Below are 19,670 nucleotides of genomic sequence, written 5' to 3'. Positions count from 1 at the left end.
GGTATATTCCTAAGTATTTTATTCTTTTCATCGCAATGGTAAATAGAATTGTTTCCTTAATCTCTCTTTCTATTTTCTCATTATTAGTGTATAGGAATGCAAGAGATTTCTGTGTGTTGATTTTATATCCTGCAACTTTACTATATTCATTGATTAGCTCTAGTAATTTTCTGGTGGAGTCTTTAGGGTTTTCTATGTAGAGGATCATGTCATCTGCAAACAGTGAGAGTTTTATGTCCTCTTTTCCAGTTTGGATTCCTTTTATTTCTTTTTCTGCTCTGATTGCTGTGGCCAAAACTTCCAGAACTATGTTGGATAGTAGTGGTGAAAGTGGGCACCCTTGTCTTGTTCCTGACTATAGGAGAAATGCTAGAAATCTTAATTCAATAGCTTACCAATGCTGATTAAAAGTAATCTACAAAGTAGATACCTGCAAAGTAAGACATGAATGAAAGAAAAAGTACACCAGCAAAGAAAACTGGTCCACGTATAGAGGGTCAATGAACCATTAAATTCATTTCAGCTACACCAAATATGTATTAAAACCTTATAGTTATGTGCTTTATATATCTGCTAATATGGAAAAAAAACACTAGTGGAGGCAAGAAAAGAATCTAAGAAGGGAGGCAGGAATATATTTGAGACTTTGGCAGTTTGTCACTGTGAATAAGGAATCCATCATTTCTGTGCACCAAGAATCTCTGGCAAAGTGAGAAGTAGCTTTTTTGACCTTCAGCAAAATACCAACGGTTTGTCTTCCCCAATTACCATTGATTTCCCCTGTTCCCAGATAATGAGAGCAAAGGTATCATGTTTTGCCTTCTCCATATGCATAAGGCAGTTGACAGCTTATTTTAACGTCTTCTGTCACATTGCTCTTTTTCATCAGGACCTAAAGAATTTTGATCCAGTTCAAATTGAACAAGAGATGCAGTCCAAGTTGCCACTGTGGGAATTCCTTAAATTCCCTCTACCTCCGCCATGGAATAGCACGAAACGTCTAGCTACAATTCATGAGCTCATGCACTTTTGTACAAGTGGTGAGTACATTGCTTCATTGTAGCTTAAACTCATTCATTTATGGTCATGTGTGCCTCTAATGATTATACCCCCATCTGCAAAAAGATTTTTGTTATTGTCCTTTCAGAGGCTGGGGAGTATTTTGATTGACTACAGTTTCTTTTTATTTTGATTAATGTCATTAACAGCAGGATGATAACTACAACATTCTTCAATTTGATGCCCTGGGTTTTCATTCTGCTGTGTTTCTATGACAAGAGTAATCCCCTTCTTTCTTCCTCCTCCCTGCCTCCCTCTCCCCGTCTACTCATTAACAGGATTGGAGATGACATGGTAGTCCCCATCCTAGTTAAGAGGAGAACTGAGAGTACCCCTCGTGGGCAGTGTGTATGCCTGGGTGTGGTGTGTATGCACGTGTGCTCAGTGGTTTTCTGACTCCTTGTGACCCTTTGGACTGTTAGCCTTCCAGGCTCCTCCGTTTATGGGATTTCCTGGGCAAGAATACTGGAGTGGGTTGTCATTTCCTCCTCCAAGGGATCTTCCCAACCCAGGAATTGAGCCCATGTCTCCTGTGTCTCCTGCATTGCAGGTGGATTCTTCACTCGCTGAGCCATATGCTAAGTGTTAATTCCAGTTCATCTCTCACAATAGGAAGGTGTGTTGTATGTTCTTTAAGGACAGTAGAAAGAAGGGTCATTAAAAATATCTAAAATTCAGCTTCTTATTGCAGAGCTCATGGGGATTTCAAGATAAAGACAATCATTTCCTGAAACACAAATCTTATTTCCAGCTGAAGCAATAGGCAGATATATTGCTGCTTATAAGAAGAAATAGGAAATTACATAGACATCTTGATTTGATCTAGATTTAAAAAAATGCAGATTGTTCCTTCTCCTTTCATCTAACTCTAAGACAGTTATGAAATCTTTGTACTTTGATTTCTTTTTTTCATTTTTTAGTAGCCTTAGTAATAGCCAGATTTTTAAAAATGTTAATTGAAGGATAATTTTTTTACAATGATGTGTTGGTTTCTTCCATACAACAACATAAATCAGTCATAAGTATCGTATGTCTCCTCCGTCTTGATCCTCCCTCCCAACTCCCACCCCATCCCACCCCTCTAGGTTGTCACAGAGCCCTGGATTGAGCTTCCTATGTTACATGGCAGCTTCCCACTAACTGTTTTAACACATGGTAATGCATATGTTTCCATGACATTCTCTCAGTTGGTCCCACCCTCTCCTTCTCCTGTAGTGCCCACAAGTCTGTTCTCTACATCTGCATCTCTGTTCCTGCCCTGCAAGTAGGCTCCTCAGTCCCATTTTTCTGAAGTCCATACGTATTCACTAATATATGATATTTGGTCTTTTTCTGACTTACTGCACTGTGTATAACAAGCTCTAGGTGCATCCACCTTACTACAACTGATTCAAATCGGTTCCCTTTATGGCTGAGTAATATTGGTGTGTGTGTGTGTGTGTGTATGTGTATACCACCCCTTCTTTATCCATTCCTCTGTTGATAGACATCTAAGACATGTCCTAGCTATTATAAATAGTGTTGCAATGAACATTGGGGTACATGTGGTTTTTTTTAATTACTGTTTCTTCAGAGTATATGCCCAGTAGTGAGATTGCTGGGTCATAATGGTAGTTTTATTCCTAGTTTAAGAAACCTCCATACTGTTCTCCATAGTGCCTGTATCAATTTATATTCCCACAAACTCTGCAAGAGAGGTTCCCTTTTCTCCACATCCCCTCCAACATTAATTGTTTGTAGATTTTTTTATGTTGGCCATTCTGATCAGTGTGAGGGGATATCTCAGTGGTAAAGAACCTGCCTGCCAATGCAAGAGATGTGGGTTTGATCCTTGGGTCAGGAAGATCCCCTGGAGAAAGAAATGGCAACCCACTTCAGTATTCTTGCCTGGGAAATCCCATGGACAGAGGAGCCTGGTGGGCTACAGTCCATGGGATTGCAGAAAGAGTTGGACATGATTTAGCAACTAAACAGCAGCACATTCTGACCAGTGTGAGGTGATACCTGATCGTACTTTTGATTTGTATTTTGCTAATAATGAGTGCTATTGAGCATTTTTTCATGTATTTATGAATCTGTATGTCTTCTTTGGAGAAATGTCTGCTTAAGCCTTCTGCTCAATTTTTTGATTGGGTTGTTTGCTTTTCTGATACTGAACTACATGAATTGCTTGTGTATTTTGGAGATTAATCCTTTGTCAGTTGCTTTGTTTGCAATTATTTTCTCCCATTCTGAAGGTTGTCATCTCACCTTGTTTATGGTTTCCTTTGCTGTGCAAAAGCTTTTAAGTTTAATTAGGTCCAATTTGTTTATTCTGTCTATTTCCATTACTCTAGAAGGTGTGTCCTAGAGGATCTTGCTGCCATTTATGTCAAAGAGTACTCTGCCTATGTTTCCCTCTAAGAGTTTTATAGTTTCTGGTCTATAATTTAGGTATCTAACCCATTTTTAGTTTATTTTTGTGTATAGTATTAGGAAGTGCTCTAATTTCATTCTTTTACACATTAGCTGTCTGGTTTCCCCAGCACCACTTATTGAAGAAACTGAAAAAAAAGAAACAAAATTTTTAATACTGTCATGCTGTCAACCTCATGGAAATGGGCCTGGGTGTGTCATGTCTATTATTTCCATAATCATCCTCTTCCTGGTGTCCTGAGAACATCTGTCCTTTCCTCTTCTCCTTCTGCCTTGTGATATGACCTCATTCTCTCTCTACCTTGGTTCTACACACAGCACAGGATTCTTTTCTTTTTAATATGAAAAAGTACATTTATTGAATCATTTTTCACAGTAGCAAAATACTAGAAACAAACTAGCCCATCAAAAGCTCTCATTAAAATATCAGACACCTGTGTGGTACAAGATCATGTATCTTAACAACCTGGAGGGCTATCTCTATCATGATATGGAACAGCCTCCTATTAAGTTTAAAAAGAAAAGGAAACCAAGGATAAGAAGAGGATGATTAGTATGCTAACATTTGCTTTTGTCTTTTATGGGGAAAATGTGTAACACATATTCTTTTTTATACAATTTTCAAAGGTCACTCTCCAGTTATATTTATTATAAAATATTGGCTGTATTCCCCACATTGTAAATTACACAAGATTCTTATTTTTGTTGCCATCACTGAAACTTCCCATACACATATCCTGCTCGTATGTCCCATCCTGAACCCTTGTTCCTCCACCTCTCCTTCCTCTTTTATCCTTCTTCATGTTTAAGTGAAAGTTGCTCAGTCATGTCCAACTCTTTGCAACCCCATGTACTATATAGTCAGTGGAATTCTCCAGGCCAGAATACTGGAGTGGGTAGCCTTTCCCTTCTCCAGGGGATCTTCCCAACTCGGGGATTGAACGCAGGTCTCCCACATTGCAGATGGATTCTTTACCAGCTGAGCCACAAGGGAAGCCCAAGAATACTGGAGTGGGTAGCCTATCCCTTCTCCAGCAGATCTTCCCAACCCCCGAATCTAACTGGGGTCTCCTGCACTACAGGCAGATTTCTTAATGCTTAATAGGTCCAAATTCTCAATTTCCTTGAAAGTTGTTCCTTCGCAGCACTATTTATTTCAGTAAATACCAACTCTTTTCTACGCAAACCTTAGAGTCATCCCTGGTTCTTTTTTTATGCCCCACAACCAATCCCACCACATCTCTCACTACCAGCCCAGCCCAGTCGGGCACCACCTCTCACTTGAACTATTTCAGTAATTTTCCAGTTGGTCTCCAAGCTTTCCCTTTTTACCTACAGTCTTTTCTTCACATAATAGCAGGAATGACCCTTCCAAAAGATTAGTCAGATCCTGTTCCTCCTTGGCTCAAAACCCTCTCGTGATCACCCATTTCCCTCAAAGTAAAATCTAAACTTTTGAGCTCATCCTCAGTCAAATTCTCATTGTTCTACTCCACTCTATTTCATTGACCTCACTGTGCTTCCTTGGACAAGTCCATCACACCCCTGTGTCGCCCTCTGCACTAGCTATTTCCCTCCCCTGCCTCCATCATTCTGCTCCCAGATAGTGGTATGACTCCCCCACTTCTTTCTTATGTTTGCTTTACCGGCTTTACTCTGCTCTGATATTTGTTGTTGTTTAGTCACTAAGTTGTGTCCAACTATTTTGCGACCCCAAAGAATATAGCCCACCAGGCCCTTCTGTCCATGGGATTTCCCAGGCAAGAATACTGGAGTGGGTTGCTATTCCCTTCTCCAGGGCATTTTTCCCTACCTAGGGACCAGACCTGCGTCTCCCGCATTGCAGGCAGATTCTCTACCATCTGAGCTACCTTGCTCTGACTTCTTTATATAAAATATAAAGTCCCTCCCCAGTCATTATTACCACTTATCCCCTCATCTGGCTTTACTCCTCTTCTTGTTTCTGATAGAGTATACAATTGCCTGTTTATTCTGTGTTCCCAACTGCTAAAATAGATAGTCTGTGAAGTTAGGAGTTCACGGATGTTTGCTGCTATAGTCCTTTTATTAACGTCATTGACAAATAGTAGGTGCCCAAAAAATGTTTGTGAAGTGAATGAATGAACAAACTTAATTTTGTCACCTATGCCTTTTTCGTGTCTCTCTCCAGAATTTCCTTGTGGTTTTTTTCCAAAAGGAACCTTCCCGCTACACTCTTCTCTGTTGGAGAGGAAGAATGGAGGTGACCTCTGATTCTTTGATCTGTCCCTATCATTTCACTTTCCCTCACTGAATTCCATGATTGTTTGTTAATACTACCTCCTACCTCTCTATCTTGAACTTTTAAAGTGCAGAACCAAGTCTTTTCTTTCAATGTCAGGCAAAGAAAAATACATATAGAGTATAAAGCCCGGAACATAGAAGACAAAAATGAGTGCATGAGTGAGTGAACATACAAATTCTATAAAATATTAAATATACAATTTAATATAGCCGCTTGAAGGCTGATAACCTTTGAAATAAAATTATGAAAAGTTCTGTACCAGTTTATTGGGTGGAAAGATGCCTTTTCTAAGCCTGAGTGAACAAAAAAAGCCTACTAAACATGACAGCCTATATTAGACACAAGTGAGTAATTTCTGTGTTAAATTACAACAGCAGCAAAAGATGCTTTTGCTTAAAATGACATTGCCTTAATGTATTAATGTGTAGTTGATTTACCATGTTGTATCAATTTCTGCTATACAGAGAAAGTGACTCAGTTATATACGTATATGCATTCTTTTTTACATTCTGTTCCATTTCAGAGTATTGAATACAGTTACCTGTACTATGCAAGATGACCTTGCTGTTTATCCATTCTATATGTAATAGTTTGCATCTACTAACCCTGAACTACCAGCCTATCTTTCCCTCACCTTGCTCCCCTTTGGCAACCACGAGTCTATTCTCTATGAAAAAATGACAAGTTTTAAACATATTCAACCAATGCTCTGGAAAGTCGGTGTGAACCAATCTGGACACCTCATGTTCATTCATCTATGAAGCAGTTTATGGGCATTATCTTGATGTATCTTGATTGTATACGTTTCTTATTATTAGTTGCCTGTGATATTTGTTGCAGAATTGGGGTGCCCATGTGTAAAGTCAGGCCAACACGCATTATGGCGTGACTCTTTTGTCTTTCTGGTGGACTGACCAACCGCCCCCCACCCACATTGCCCCTGTACTGTATGGTAATAAAGAACATTTCTAACAGCACTGGTCTGCTTTCTTACAGAAGTCTTGAGCTGGAATGAAGTAGAACGAGCCTTCAAAGTGTTTACTTTTGAGAGCCTGAAACTCTCTAAGGTTGATGAAGATGGAAATCTAAAGCATTCTAAAATGATGTATGGGACAGATTCTGAGATGTTCAACATACCATGGGACAACCCTGCCAGATTTGCTAAACAGATAAGGCAACAGTACATCATGAAAATGAATACCCAAGAAGCCAAACAGCAAACAGGTACACTGCCTGGAGGGAGAAAAAGGCATTCTTGCATTGTATGATTGTCGATTTGTCTAGTATTGTATCTTATGGATCCTCTTTATTCTGCCTAGATGGTGGAACCAAAGACAGAATTTTATTTCTGAATCAGAATTGGTCAACACCTATGCCAGATGATGAGCTCAACAAAAAACCATCAGATTATCGCCAGCCTGGTAGTAACAAGAAGTCCTTAGACTCTGATAATAGACAACCAACAGAGCAGGAGACAAACTTGAAGTCTCAGCTCCAACCTGAGACTCTGGGTGAGCAAATGTGTGTGTGTGTGTGTGTGTGTATAGATACTGATATAGAATGTATAAACCAAAAAAATTCAAGATACATTATTTAAATGCCTCCCTATTTCAGTTGAAAAACTGGTTCATATTGTTTTGTTAATTAAACTTTGTTACTGAGTGTTATTCAGTAACTACTCATTTTTTAAAAAATTTTATTGAAGTAGAGTTGATTTACAGCGCTTTGGTATACAGCAGATTGATTCAGTCATATTTTTTTCATATTTTTTCCATTGTAGGTTATTACAAGACACTAAATATAGTTCCCTGTGCTATATAGTAGGTCCTTGTTTATCTGTTTTATATGTAGTAGTGTGTATCTGTTGATCCCAAACTCCTAATTTATCCTCCTCTCCCCAAGTATTTTTTTCTACATTGGAAATCTATTTCTGTTTTGTAAATAAATTAATTTGCATCATTTTTTGGACTCCATATGTAAGTTACATTATATATTTGTTTTTCTCTGTCTGACTTATTTCACTTAATGTAATAATCTAGGTTCATAAATGTTATTGCAAATGACATTATTTCATACTTTTTATGGTTGAGTAATATTCTATTATGTACATTATATATATGCATATATGTGTGTTGTTTATCCATTTATCTGCTGATGGACATTTAGGTTGCTTCCATGTCCTGGCTATTGTGAACAGTGCTGCTATGAACATAGGGATGAGTGTATCTCTTGAATTACAGTTTTGCCTAGATAATATGCCTAGGAGTGGGATTGCTGGATCATATGGTAACTATTCTTATTTTTATAAGGAACCTCCATACTATTCTCCATAGTGGGTTTATTTACCAATTTCCATTCTCATCGACAGTTTAGGAAGGTTCTCTTTTTCTCCACACCCACTCTCGCATTTATTATTTGTAGAGTAAGTCCTCATTGTTTCAACCCTTGTTTTTCAATGTGTCATAAGGCCTCTTAAGCCACTCTTACTACCTTTGTAAATATAGTACAGTGACCAGAATTAAAACTTTTATCATTAGTATTTCATAGGGTTATTGTGATTCTATGCAAAAAAAATTATCCAAAATTACCCTCAAAGCAATGAGCTGTGTAGTACAGAGCTTGGCACAAAATCAATACTCAATGAACATCAGTTTACCTGAACACCCTCCTACTCAGGTAATTATTCTCATTGTAGAATAAATCATAATAAATATTGTAATATTAAGAGATATATAAGCATAGAAAAATATCAGGCTATATTTTTATTGAGCTGTTTTACACACAGCTATCAGATTAATTACTTAAAATATGCTGTTACCCTGCTTATAACCTTCAATGACTCCCTCATTGTTGTTTGTTGCTATGTCAAGTCTGACTCTTTTTGTGACCCCGTGGGCTGTAGTCTGCCAGGCTCCTCTGTCCATGGGATTTCCCAGGCAAGAATACTGGAGTGTGTTCCAGGAGTGGGTTACCATTTCTTTGTCCAAACGATCTTCCCAACCCAGGGATCAAAACTGTGTCTCCTGCATTGGTAGGCAGATTCTTTACTGCTCAGCTATCAATGGCTCTCTACTACCTACAAATAGAACCCAACTTCTTGGCCTGCTTTATACACTTCTTCAACAGTACCAAATTATTTTCCTAAACCCTTTCCACTTTTTCACTTTTGTTCTCTTAGCACATGCTGTAGTCAATATAATTAGGCCCTATTTCCTTTAGGCAGCCTGCTCTTTTCTATCTCTAACTTTTCCCCACAATACCTCCCACTAGAGTTGTCTTTTTGACTATACTGAGGTTCAAATGACATGCCCATGAAGCTTTGTTAGATGTGTTTATCTGGAAATGCCTTTCTTACCATTCCCATGCTCATAATTAATATATGCTTCCTTTATAGCATCAGTTATTTCCTACTCTGTGCTGTGCTGTGCTGTGCTTTGCTTAGTCATTCACTCATGTCTGACTCTTTGCAACCCCATGGGCTGTAGCCCACCAGGCTCCTCTGTCCATGAGGATTCTCCAGGCAAGAATACTAGAGTAGATTGCTGTGCCCCCCTCCAGGGGGTCTTCCCAACTTAGGGGTCAAACCCAGGTCTCCCACATTGCAGGCTGATTCTTTACCAGTTGAGCCACCAGAGAAGCCCAAGAATACTGGAGGGGGTAGCCTATCCCTTCTCCAGGGGATCTTCCCAAACCGGGAATCCAAGTGGGGTCACCTGCATTGCAGGAGGATTCTTCACCAGCTGAGCTCCCAGGGATTTCCTACTACTTATAATGGTTATTCATATGCCTATATTAAGGCCTCCTTAATACTATAGCCTCTTAGAGATCATAAGTGTGTATGCTTATATTAAAAACCTTAACTGTATACTACATCATGAAACAAATTTTCACAGATCAAAACTACAGAGTATGTTCTTGAACCACAAAGAAATTATGGAAAATACAGATGCAATAGGAAGAACAAATAAAATGAAAATTTTGGTCCTTTGAAAGATTTTTAAAATTGAAAATTTTTTAGTAAATGGCTGATCACAAAAAGAAGCATGAATTACTATATTAGAAATAAAATTATTTCAGGAATAAAAATCATTGGGGAAATAAAGAATCAGATTTCCCTTTGGTGCTATAGAAATTTAAAAGAGAGTAAAAGGATATAAGGGACTTCCCTGATAGCTCAGTTGGTAAAGAATCTGCAGCTTTATTTGAGTATGTCTAAAGATGATGCTATGAAAGTGCTGCACTCAATATGCCAGCAAATTTGGAATACTCAGCAGTGGCCACACGACTGGAAAAGGTCAGTTTTCATTCCAATCACAAAGAAAGGCAATGCCAAAGAATGCTCAAACTACCTCACAGTTACACTCATCTCACACGTTAGCAAAGTAATGCTCAAAATTCTCCAAGCCAGGCTTCAGCAATACGTGAACTGTGAATTTCCAGATGTTCAAGCTGGTTTTAGAAAAGGCAGAGGAACCAGAGATCAAATTGCCAACATCTGCTGGATCATGGAAAAAGCAAGAGAGTTCCAGAAAAATATCTATTTCTACTTTATTGACTATGCCAAAACCTTTGACTGTGTGGATCACAATAAACTATGGAAAATTCTGAAAGAGATGGCAATACCAGACCACCTTACCTGCCTCTTAAGAAACCTGAATGCAGATCAGGAAGCAACAGTTAGAACTGGACATGGAACAACAGACTGGTTCCAAATAGGAAAAGGAATGCATCAAGGCTGTATATTGTCACCCTGCTTATTTAACTTATATGCAGAGTACATCATGAGAAACACTGGCCTGGAAGAAGCACATGCTAGAATCAAGATTGCCGGGAGATATATCAGTCTCAGATATGCAGATGACACTACCCTTATGGCAGAAAGTGAAGAGCAACTAAAAAGCCTGTTGATGAAAGTGAAACAGAAGAGTGAAAAAGCTGGCTTAAAGCTCAACATTCAGAAAATGAAGATCATGGCCTCTGGTCCCATCACTTCATGGGAAATAGATGGGGAAACAGTGTCAGACTTTATTTTGAGGGGCTCCAAAATCACTGCACATGGTGATTGCAGCCATGAAATTAAAAGACGCTTACTCCTTGGAAGGAAAGTTATGACCAACCTAGGTAGCATATTCAAAAGCAGAGATATTACTTTGCCAACAAAGGTCAGTCTAGTCAAGGCTATGGTTTTTCCTGTGGTCATGTATGGATGTGAGAGTTGGACTGTGAAGAAAGCTGAGCGCTGAAGAATTGATGCTTTTGAACTGTGGTGTTGGAAAAGACTCCTGAGAGTCCCTTGGACCGCAAGGAGATCCAACCAGTCCATTTTAAAGATCAGTTCTGGGTGTTCTTTGGAAGGAATGATGCTAAAGCTGAAACTCCAGTACTTTGGCCACCTCATGCGAAGAGCTGACTCATTGGAAAAGACTCTGATGCTGGGAGGGATTGGGGGCGGGAGGAGAAGGGGATGACAGAAGATGAGATGGCTGGATGGCAATCACCTACTCGATGGACGTGAGTTTGAGTGAACTCCAGGAGTTAGTGATGGACAGGGAGGCCTGGCGTGCTGCAATTCACGGGATTGCAAAGAGTCAGACACAACTGAGCGACTGAACTGAACTGAAAAATGAAATGAGCAAATTACTAGAAAAGTATTCACTCAAGAAGAAATATGAAACCTGAATATCTTATAATTATTTAAATAAATTAAGTCGATTTAAAAACTTCCCAAAGAAGACATGCCAAACTCAAATAAAATCTCATTGACTAGTGATATTAAACACTCAAAAAAAATAATAGTTCTAAACACTCAAAATATATTTCTAATCTTAACAAAAATTAATTCCAGGAAATATAGAAGGATTATTCTTTTCTCATTTTATGAAACTAGCATCAGCCTTATAATAAAACTGTCAAGGGCAGTACAACAACAACAACAAAAAATTAAAACTCAGTTATTCATGAACATATATGCCCAAATCCTGAATAAAAAATAAGCAAACTGATATAGCAATATATAAAATCATAATAATCAGGACAAGTTTTTGTAACAAGGAAAAGCATACATTGTAAAATCAATATAATTTATCAGTTAACACACTAAGAAAAATATAATCTCAGTGGATGGAGAAAAAATATAGCAATTTATGAAAAACAAACTAGCAATAGACAGAAAACTTCTCTACCTTATAAAGTGTATTTTAAAACTTACTGTAAGAAACATTGTATATCAAGATGAAAAGTTGAAAGATTTCACTTGATCAGAAGGTTATCCACTATAAACTCTCATATTTAGGATCACATTGGAGATGCTAGCCAACTCAGTAAGGTAAGAAAAAGAGATAAAGCTATAAATGTTGAAGCAAAACTGTTATTTGTAAATTGTGTGTAAAAAACCCAGAACGATCCAAAAAAAGTCAGAAATTATATGAAAGTTTAGTAAAGAAATGTGATTGTGAAGTAACATGAGTAAGATGTCTGAAGTGCTGGGACTTTTCTTTATCATTATTCATTATAGCAAGCATTTAAATTCTTTTCTGTATTATTTCAAAATTCTAAAAAATGGTCACCGCTATAAAAGAATAGATGTTAAGTGAGTATGGGCTAAATGATCATCTTAACTATTTTTATTTATTTAAGTGAGGGTAGAAAAGGAAGTCATCAATGAGTGGAATTAGGGAAAATCTGCTTGCCTGTTTAGTAGAGTAGATAAGCGAAGGTGACAAGGAGTGACGGAGATAACTTTTATATAATACTGCCTGCTATATTCCAAGCACTATGCTATTTTACATATATTAACTAGTGCTTTATATTAACATCAAGCCTATGAGGAAGTTAGCATTAGCCTAATCCTGAAGATGAGGAAACAAAGACTCAGAGGGGTTTAAGTAACTTGTTCAACCACATATGAGCAGGAAGTCAGGATTCCAAAGAGGGATCCAAACCAGTGCTTCCTCCACTGTGTCTTGTGGCTTCCTCAGTTCCAAGAAATTCCTTGTGATGCATCTAGTGGTTTAACCATATCCATATTCTCTTCTTCATGGTTATACATACCCAATTTTGCTGCCTTTGGGACTTCCTAGGGCTGGTTGCTTACCTTCAGGGCTGATTCCTTACCTTTAGGGTTGGTTCTGTATCTCCCTATTCTAGATACCCTTACCTATTAGTCTAACTCACAAAAAATTAACTTGAGATATTACAGCATTAGTGAGTCCTATGGGAATATAAATGTATAATAAAGAAGTCATTTTGAGTTAATATAGAGCCAGAATAAGCCAGGAGAGAGATAAGGCCAGAGGGGTTTTTTGTTTGTTTGTTTTATTTTGCCTTTTTTTGTTTTTAAAGAAAAAACAGAGCAGTTGGTACATAGTTTTCCTCAGGCAACTTTTGCCACCTGGTGGTCAAACCACGTAAATTTGTGTTCTGAGTCCTGGTGCAAAGTAAACATTTATAGCAATTCCCTAAATCATCGTGGCTAAAAATGCTATAATGGACGGTGTATCCTAGTGGCCAAGCAATCTTGAGAGCTGAACGCATGGCCTGTGAGGGATTCTACCTGATGTAGGCTGGCCTATGTCAAGGACTTGTTACATTTGGATGGAGATGGGTAGATGAACCTTGGTGCCTCACTGGGGTTATTAACATGTAAGGTAAATTTTTGTTGTTGCTAATCTTTTGTTTGTTTGTTTTTGCATTTTTCCCCTAACTGAGTCACATTTCTGAAGCAGCCACTTTTAAATCTCTAAACAAAGCAGAAATTGTTCACGTATTTCCTGCACAGCCATCTTAGCATCAAATACATAGAAAAGCCTGTTCCTGGACTTGAAGGGCTAAATACTTGTGCTTTTCTCAACCGAACAGTAGATTTCCATCTGAGACTGGTTTTGAACTTGACGGGGCCTATTGGATATTTATGGAAAACCTGAGAGTTGATAACCATGAGGCTATAGGTTTAGATGTGCCCTTTATGCTTGTTGAGTGTTTTTTTAATAAAGTAACTGCTTTGCAGAGGGATCTTGTTATCTCTAAAGTAAAACAGATTAGGAAAGCTATTTTTCAAAGGGATGAGAATGCATCCATTTCCAGATGTGTCAAAAACTACTGAATCACACTGTCAAAGGATTATGCGGTTGAAGGAAGAAATCAGAAAGAAAGAAAAAAAAATGACTTTTACTCTACTATTAAATAGAGTTCAGATTAGTCTTAGAATGTTCTTTCCTTTGACAAAATATCTGATGCACAGTTTTTTAAAACGTATTTTCTAAACTGGAGACTTTTTTTCTATTGGATCCTTAGACACAGGAGGGAATATCAAGTCTCCCGGAAATCTGGCAGCCCATAGAATAGAATAATTTTTATTCCACAGATTGCATATCAATTGCTTCAAGGACACATGGGACATAATGGTCTATTTAGAGTTATAGTTGGCCTGAGTTTTCTCTTGAGTGTCTGTATTATATAAATATTAAACTGAATTGAATTTATAGTTTTCTTATAAATCAAAATGGAACATTCATGCTGTCACCCTCACCAGCCCAAAGTGAGATGGATCTAGTAGCAAAAATGTAAGTAGCTATGCTCCTAAAGACAAGTAAAACATTTGGCCTATCTTGCTTAGATGTAATTAGCTGGTCCCTCTAAAAGCCCAGATGTGGTTCTCTTTGCCATACAGTGAAAATTTAGATCTTGTGAAAGTGAAAGTTGCTCAGTCATGTCTGACCCTTTGCGAACCCATGGACTGTCCATGGAATTCTCCAGGCCAGAATTATGGAGTGGGTTGCCTTTCCCTTCTCCAGGGAATCTTCCCAACCCAGGGATTGAACCCAGGTCTCCTGCATTGCAGGCAGATTCTTTACCAGCTGAGCTTAGGCTTACCCCGCAAATAAGCTTTTGTTGTAGGATTTCTTCCACATTTCTGCACTCTCTATTTGGCTCGATAGTTTTAATACATGATGTAGATTTCTCTCATTCAATCAAAATATATATATATATATATATTTACCGAGTTCCTGGTGTGTTTTGGGTGCTCAGAGTACGGTTCGGGAAAATAGTTCTTATTCCCTAGGAATTCACATTTGAGATGGAGAGACAGACAAATATTATTAGGCGTGGATAAATGCTGTGATCAAAAATCAAGCAGGATAAGAAGCAGAAGACTCTTGAGGAGGTGACAGTTGAACAGCAATATGAATGAAGGGTTTGAAACAGATGACTATCTAAAAGCAAAGCATGCCAGACAGAGAGAAAGTCAAGTTCAAAAACTTCAAGATACAACAAGCAAGCCAGTGAGTCTGCAGTGGAATGAGCCAGGGAGAGTAGAAGGAGGTGCGGTTGGAGAGTCAAGCTGGAACCATTTTATATATGACTTCCCAGGGATCAATTTGCTATTATTCGGACGGTGATAAAAACTCATACTGGCTGCCTTTGAGCAGTAAGACAGATATGTTACAAGATTCAATGCCCCCCCCCCCCACTTTATTACTTTGGTCAGATTTGGAATATGCTATGTCCTTGATTTCTTTCTTTCTTAGAGATTCACAGTCACAAGAGTATATTACACATTCTGAAACTTTCACAGTAAAGTGTCCATTTATCCATGTGAAACTCATATGTCATGGAATTCCTCTACATAACACATTTGTTAACTTTAAGATTTACTGAAACAGGGTGATTCAGAAATCAACACCATCAGTCGGTTTCTTCCCTCTCCATTTATGGCTGTGTGCTTAGTACTCAAGGAGGTTATCACAGTCCCAGTTATCATATAAGTATACTCTTTGGTCATAGTGAGAGCTAGTGTGTCCATGATAAGGGGCCCCGTGGAATCCAGCTCCCTATTCATTTTATTCATTTAACTAACTTTTAAAAACTCTGTAAATCTGCAGATGCCCATTAAATAGGTTTTAAATTAATAAATTGTTAATGAATGGGGGAAAAGCTTACCAGGATAGTGTATGGAATTGCTTTTTCTAGTAGGAGGTGCTTTCGTCAGGTGATTCTCCTTTCCAGACATCCCTGCCCCTGTCCTAGTCTGTCACTCACAAGATACAACCCAGAAGTTTGAAAAGGCTTTGTGATAGTACCAGCATCATAACAGACAACAGTGTGTGGTGAGCAGTTGACATAGTTTAATCAGTAAATATCAGCTTATAAGATAAAAGTACATGTCAGAAGCAAGCCATACAGTCTGAAGGCAGAATATCTAATATATGATTTAGGAATGTATTATATAGGGAGCTGGGTTCTTTTCAAAGGACTTAGTATAACTTTTCTAGGTAGACACTAATTTAGAATTATTGACAAAAACACCTTTTTGGAGGCATGAAACATGCATTTCAGGAATTACCTTTTCAGCACAGAAACATAGATCACATGGCAACAAAAAGCACAGCATTGACCAAAGAGAGAACAAAGCCCAAACACAACTGGATATCGGTGTCTTTGATTTACAGAGCAGACCATGAACAATGAGATCAAAGATGAAGCGGTCACAAATGCTGATCTTCTTGAAAAGGTAGGGAATTATTGCCCTAAAAGTGTAGATGCCAGTAAGATCTGAGAAAACCATGAACTAAAAAAAGAGAGAAACTTAGCAGGAAGGGGCTAATACTAGAGGAGAGGGGTTTATTCAGATCCTCTTACCCCAGCTCGGTTCCAGCTGGAGAGAAAGGAGTTAATTTCACCAGCCGCTCAAGCAAAACTTCCAGGCTCCATGCTTCTCTCTAGACAGTGTGGCTTGGCAACGTCACGAACACCTGCTGACCATACAGCTATGTAGAACTAATGCTGTCTTGAAGTGAGTTCAGAAAACCTGCCTATAATTGCTAACAGGACTCAGAAGAGTATAACCTAACAATAAAAATATTTAGATTATGTTGCCCATAAAAAAAAAAAAGTCAAAGGCATACTTTTTCTGGCAGCAGTTCTCTTAAAATGTTGCCATATGGATTTATACATATGCAGATTTCCCCCAATTAGATGGAGTGCATGCTGGTTAGTTGATGGAGTCCAAGAGGGCTTCATTTGGACTTAAACAAATTAAAGCTGAAATTGTATTCCTCTGATTTTTTTTTTTTTTTTAAGAAACCAAAGAAGATGACTGTAGAAGCCGAGTTAGAGGACATAAAGAAAACCCAGCAACGCAATCTAATGGACTGGAGTTTTACTGAACATTTTAAACCAAAAGTTCTGCTTCAGGTATTAATGGGCTATGAGTCTCATCAGATTGGTCTGGGGAGGCTCAGTGTGATTTAGAACAGTTCACTTCTAGGTCACTCTCAGATCTATTTCAGATCAATATTCCCATTTACTTCAGCTATAAAGTGAGTTTATTCCCAGACTGTGTGCTATGCATGCCCAAAATAGTTTAAAATATACTTTCTTAAAGGATGTGTTTTTTTTAATGAAGTCTCTTAAGAAAAAAGATATGTGCATGACTGCTGCACATGTTTAAAAAAAAAAAAACCATAGTAATAAAAGTAAGATGTTATTGGGAAGCAACCTTATATTTCCCCATGTTGCCTGTTGGCTCTCTTCAGTTTTCACAACATTTCTAAATATTTTCTGATGGAATTAACAATTCAATGTAAACTGTAATGGCTAACATTTGTTGAGCACTTACCACATGGTGCTGCTGCTAGTCAATGATTAATATGTATTACTAGGTTATTTAATCTCTTCAGTAATCCTATGAAGTAGAAACTATTTAAATAGTAGAAAACGGAGGCACCTTAACCACTAGTAACTTTTGTCCAAGGTCACACTGGAAAGGGTCTCACTGGTTGATGAATGAGAGAAGCAAGATACAAACAAACCCAAGAAATCAGACCCAGAACTTGTGCTCTTAACCACTATGCAAAATAATGAGTAATACTAAAGCAAGCTCTTTTTGTCAATTTTACATTTTATGCAAAAACTTGTACTCTTTTTTATTTTATTCTTTTAATTTAAATTTTACCTTTATTAAAATTTTACATCCACTTATTATTTAAAGCCAAAGCGTTGTGTAAAGAGTCTTGCGAAAAATACCAGGTCCCTCCCATGCCCATGGAGCTTTCCAGGTGGTTCAGTGGTAATGAATTTGCCTGCCAATGCAGGAGTCAAATCCCTGGGTCAGGAAGATCCCCTGGAGGAAAGAAATGATAACCTACTCTAGTATTCTTGCCTGGAGAATTCCATGGATAGAGAAGCCTGGCAGGTTAGTCAGTGGGGTCACAAAGAGTCAAACATGACTGAGCATGCACACTCCCATGCCATGACACAACTCCCAGAGGCAAAAGTCTTCAAGGTATTTACCTGTTTCTTTTGCTACTTAACTCGGTTATCTCTAAATAACAAGATATTGAGTTACCATCATCAACTGACTCCCTCTTAAGAAAACAGCTTGCCCACCCCCATATAACACACACTGAGACGTGCACATACACTCACTCATGCACTCCTGTACATACATGCTGCTGCTGCTAAGTCGCTTCAGTCACGTCCGGCTCTGTGCGACCCCATAGACAGCAGCTCACCAGGCTCCCCCGTCCATGGGATTCTCCAGGCAAGAGCACTGGAGTGGGGTGCCATTGCCTTCTCCACCTATACATACATATACACACTCATAAACTCAAACCTTGCCATTCTCTGAAACTTGTAACCATATCAAAATTTTTGATTAGATTTCAAGATTTATCATGTAAGTGCTATTCACAGCTGAAACAGCATGAAAAGGCAAAAAGATAGGACACTGAAAGATGGACTCCCCAGGTCGGTAGGTGCCCAATATGCTACTGGAGATCAGTGGAGAAATAACTCCAGAAAGAATGAAGAGATGGAGCCAAAGCAAAAAACACCACCCAGTTGTGGATATGACTGCTGATGGAAGCAAGGTCCGATGCTATAAAGAGCAATATTGCATAGGAACCTGGAATGTTAGATCCATGAATCAAGGCAAATTGAAAGTGGTCAAACAAGGAGATAGCAAGAGTGAACATCAACATTTTAGGAATCAGCAAACCGCTATGGACTGGAATGGGTGAATTTAACTCAGATGACCCTTCTATCTACTACTGTGGGCAAGAATCCCTTAGAAGGAATGGGGTAGTCATCATAGTCAACAAAAGAGTCCACAAAGCAGTACTTGGATGCAACCTCAAAAACGACAGAATGATCTCTGTTCATTTCCAAGGCAAACCATTCAATATCATAGTAATCCAACTCTATGCCCTGACCAGTAATGCTGAAGAAGCTGAAGTTGAATGGTTCTATGAAGTTCTACAAGACCTTCTAGAACTAACACCCCAAAAAAAGATGTTTTCTTTATAAGGGACTGGAATGCAAAAGTAGGAAGTCAAGAAATACCTGGAATAACAGGTAAATTTGGCCTTGGAATACAGAATGAAGCAGAGCAAAGACTAATAGAGTTTTGCCAAGAGAAAGCACTGGTCACAGCAAACACCCTCTTCCAACAACACAAAGAGAAGACTCTACACATGGAGGTCACCAGATGGTCAACACCAAAATCAGATTGATTGTATTCTTTGCAGCCAAAGATGGAGAAGCTCTATACAGTCAGCAAAAACAAGACTGGGAGCTGACTGTGGCTAAGATCATGAACTCCTTATTGCCAAATTCAGACTTAAATTGAAGCAAATAGGGAAAACCACTAGTCCATTCAGTTATGACCTAAATCAAATTCCTTACAATTATACAGTGGAAGTGACAAATAGATTCAAGGCATTAAATCTGATAGAGTGCCTGAAGAACTATGGATGGAGGTTGGTGACATTGTACAGGAGGCTGTGATCAAGACCATCCCTGAGAAAAAGAAATGCAAAGGAGAAAAGGAAAGATATACCCATTTGAATGCATAGTTCCAAAAAATAGCAAGGAGAGATAAGAAAGCCTTCCTCAGTGATCAGTGCAAAGAAAT

At 38.4% G+C, this 19,670-nt stretch overlaps 1 protein-coding gene across 4 annotated transcripts in view; it reads left to right on the top strand.

The window, feature by feature from the left end:
• SPAG17 (sperm associated antigen 17) overlaps window positions 1-19,670 on the top strand; it is a 259,499-nt gene that overhangs the window by 100,525 nt on the left and 139,304 nt on the right. For all 4 annotated transcript variants that reach the window (XM_060401722.1, XM_060401717.1, XM_004002384.5 and 1 more), the window contains 5 exons: window positions 890-1,040; window positions 6,755-6,982; window positions 7,078-7,269; window positions 16,207-16,268; window positions 16,838-16,951. In XM_060401722.1, the coding sequence (XP_060257705.1) occupies window positions 890-1,040; window positions 6,755-6,982; window positions 7,078-7,269; window positions 16,207-16,268; window positions 16,838-16,951 (747 nt within the window). The remainder of the gene's footprint in view (window positions 1-889; window positions 1,041-6,754; window positions 6,983-7,077; window positions 7,270-16,206; window positions 16,269-16,837; window positions 16,952-19,670) is intronic.

Source organism: Ovis aries, chromosome 1 (genome assembly GCF_016772045.2).
Source record: "Ovis aries strain OAR_USU_Benz2616 breed Rambouillet chromosome 1, ARS-UI_Ramb_v3.0, whole genome shotgun sequence".
Taxonomy (NCBI): domain Eukaryota; kingdom Metazoa; phylum Chordata; class Mammalia; order Artiodactyla; family Bovidae; genus Ovis; species Ovis aries.
This window is presented reverse-complemented; position numbering and strand designations above follow the sequence as displayed.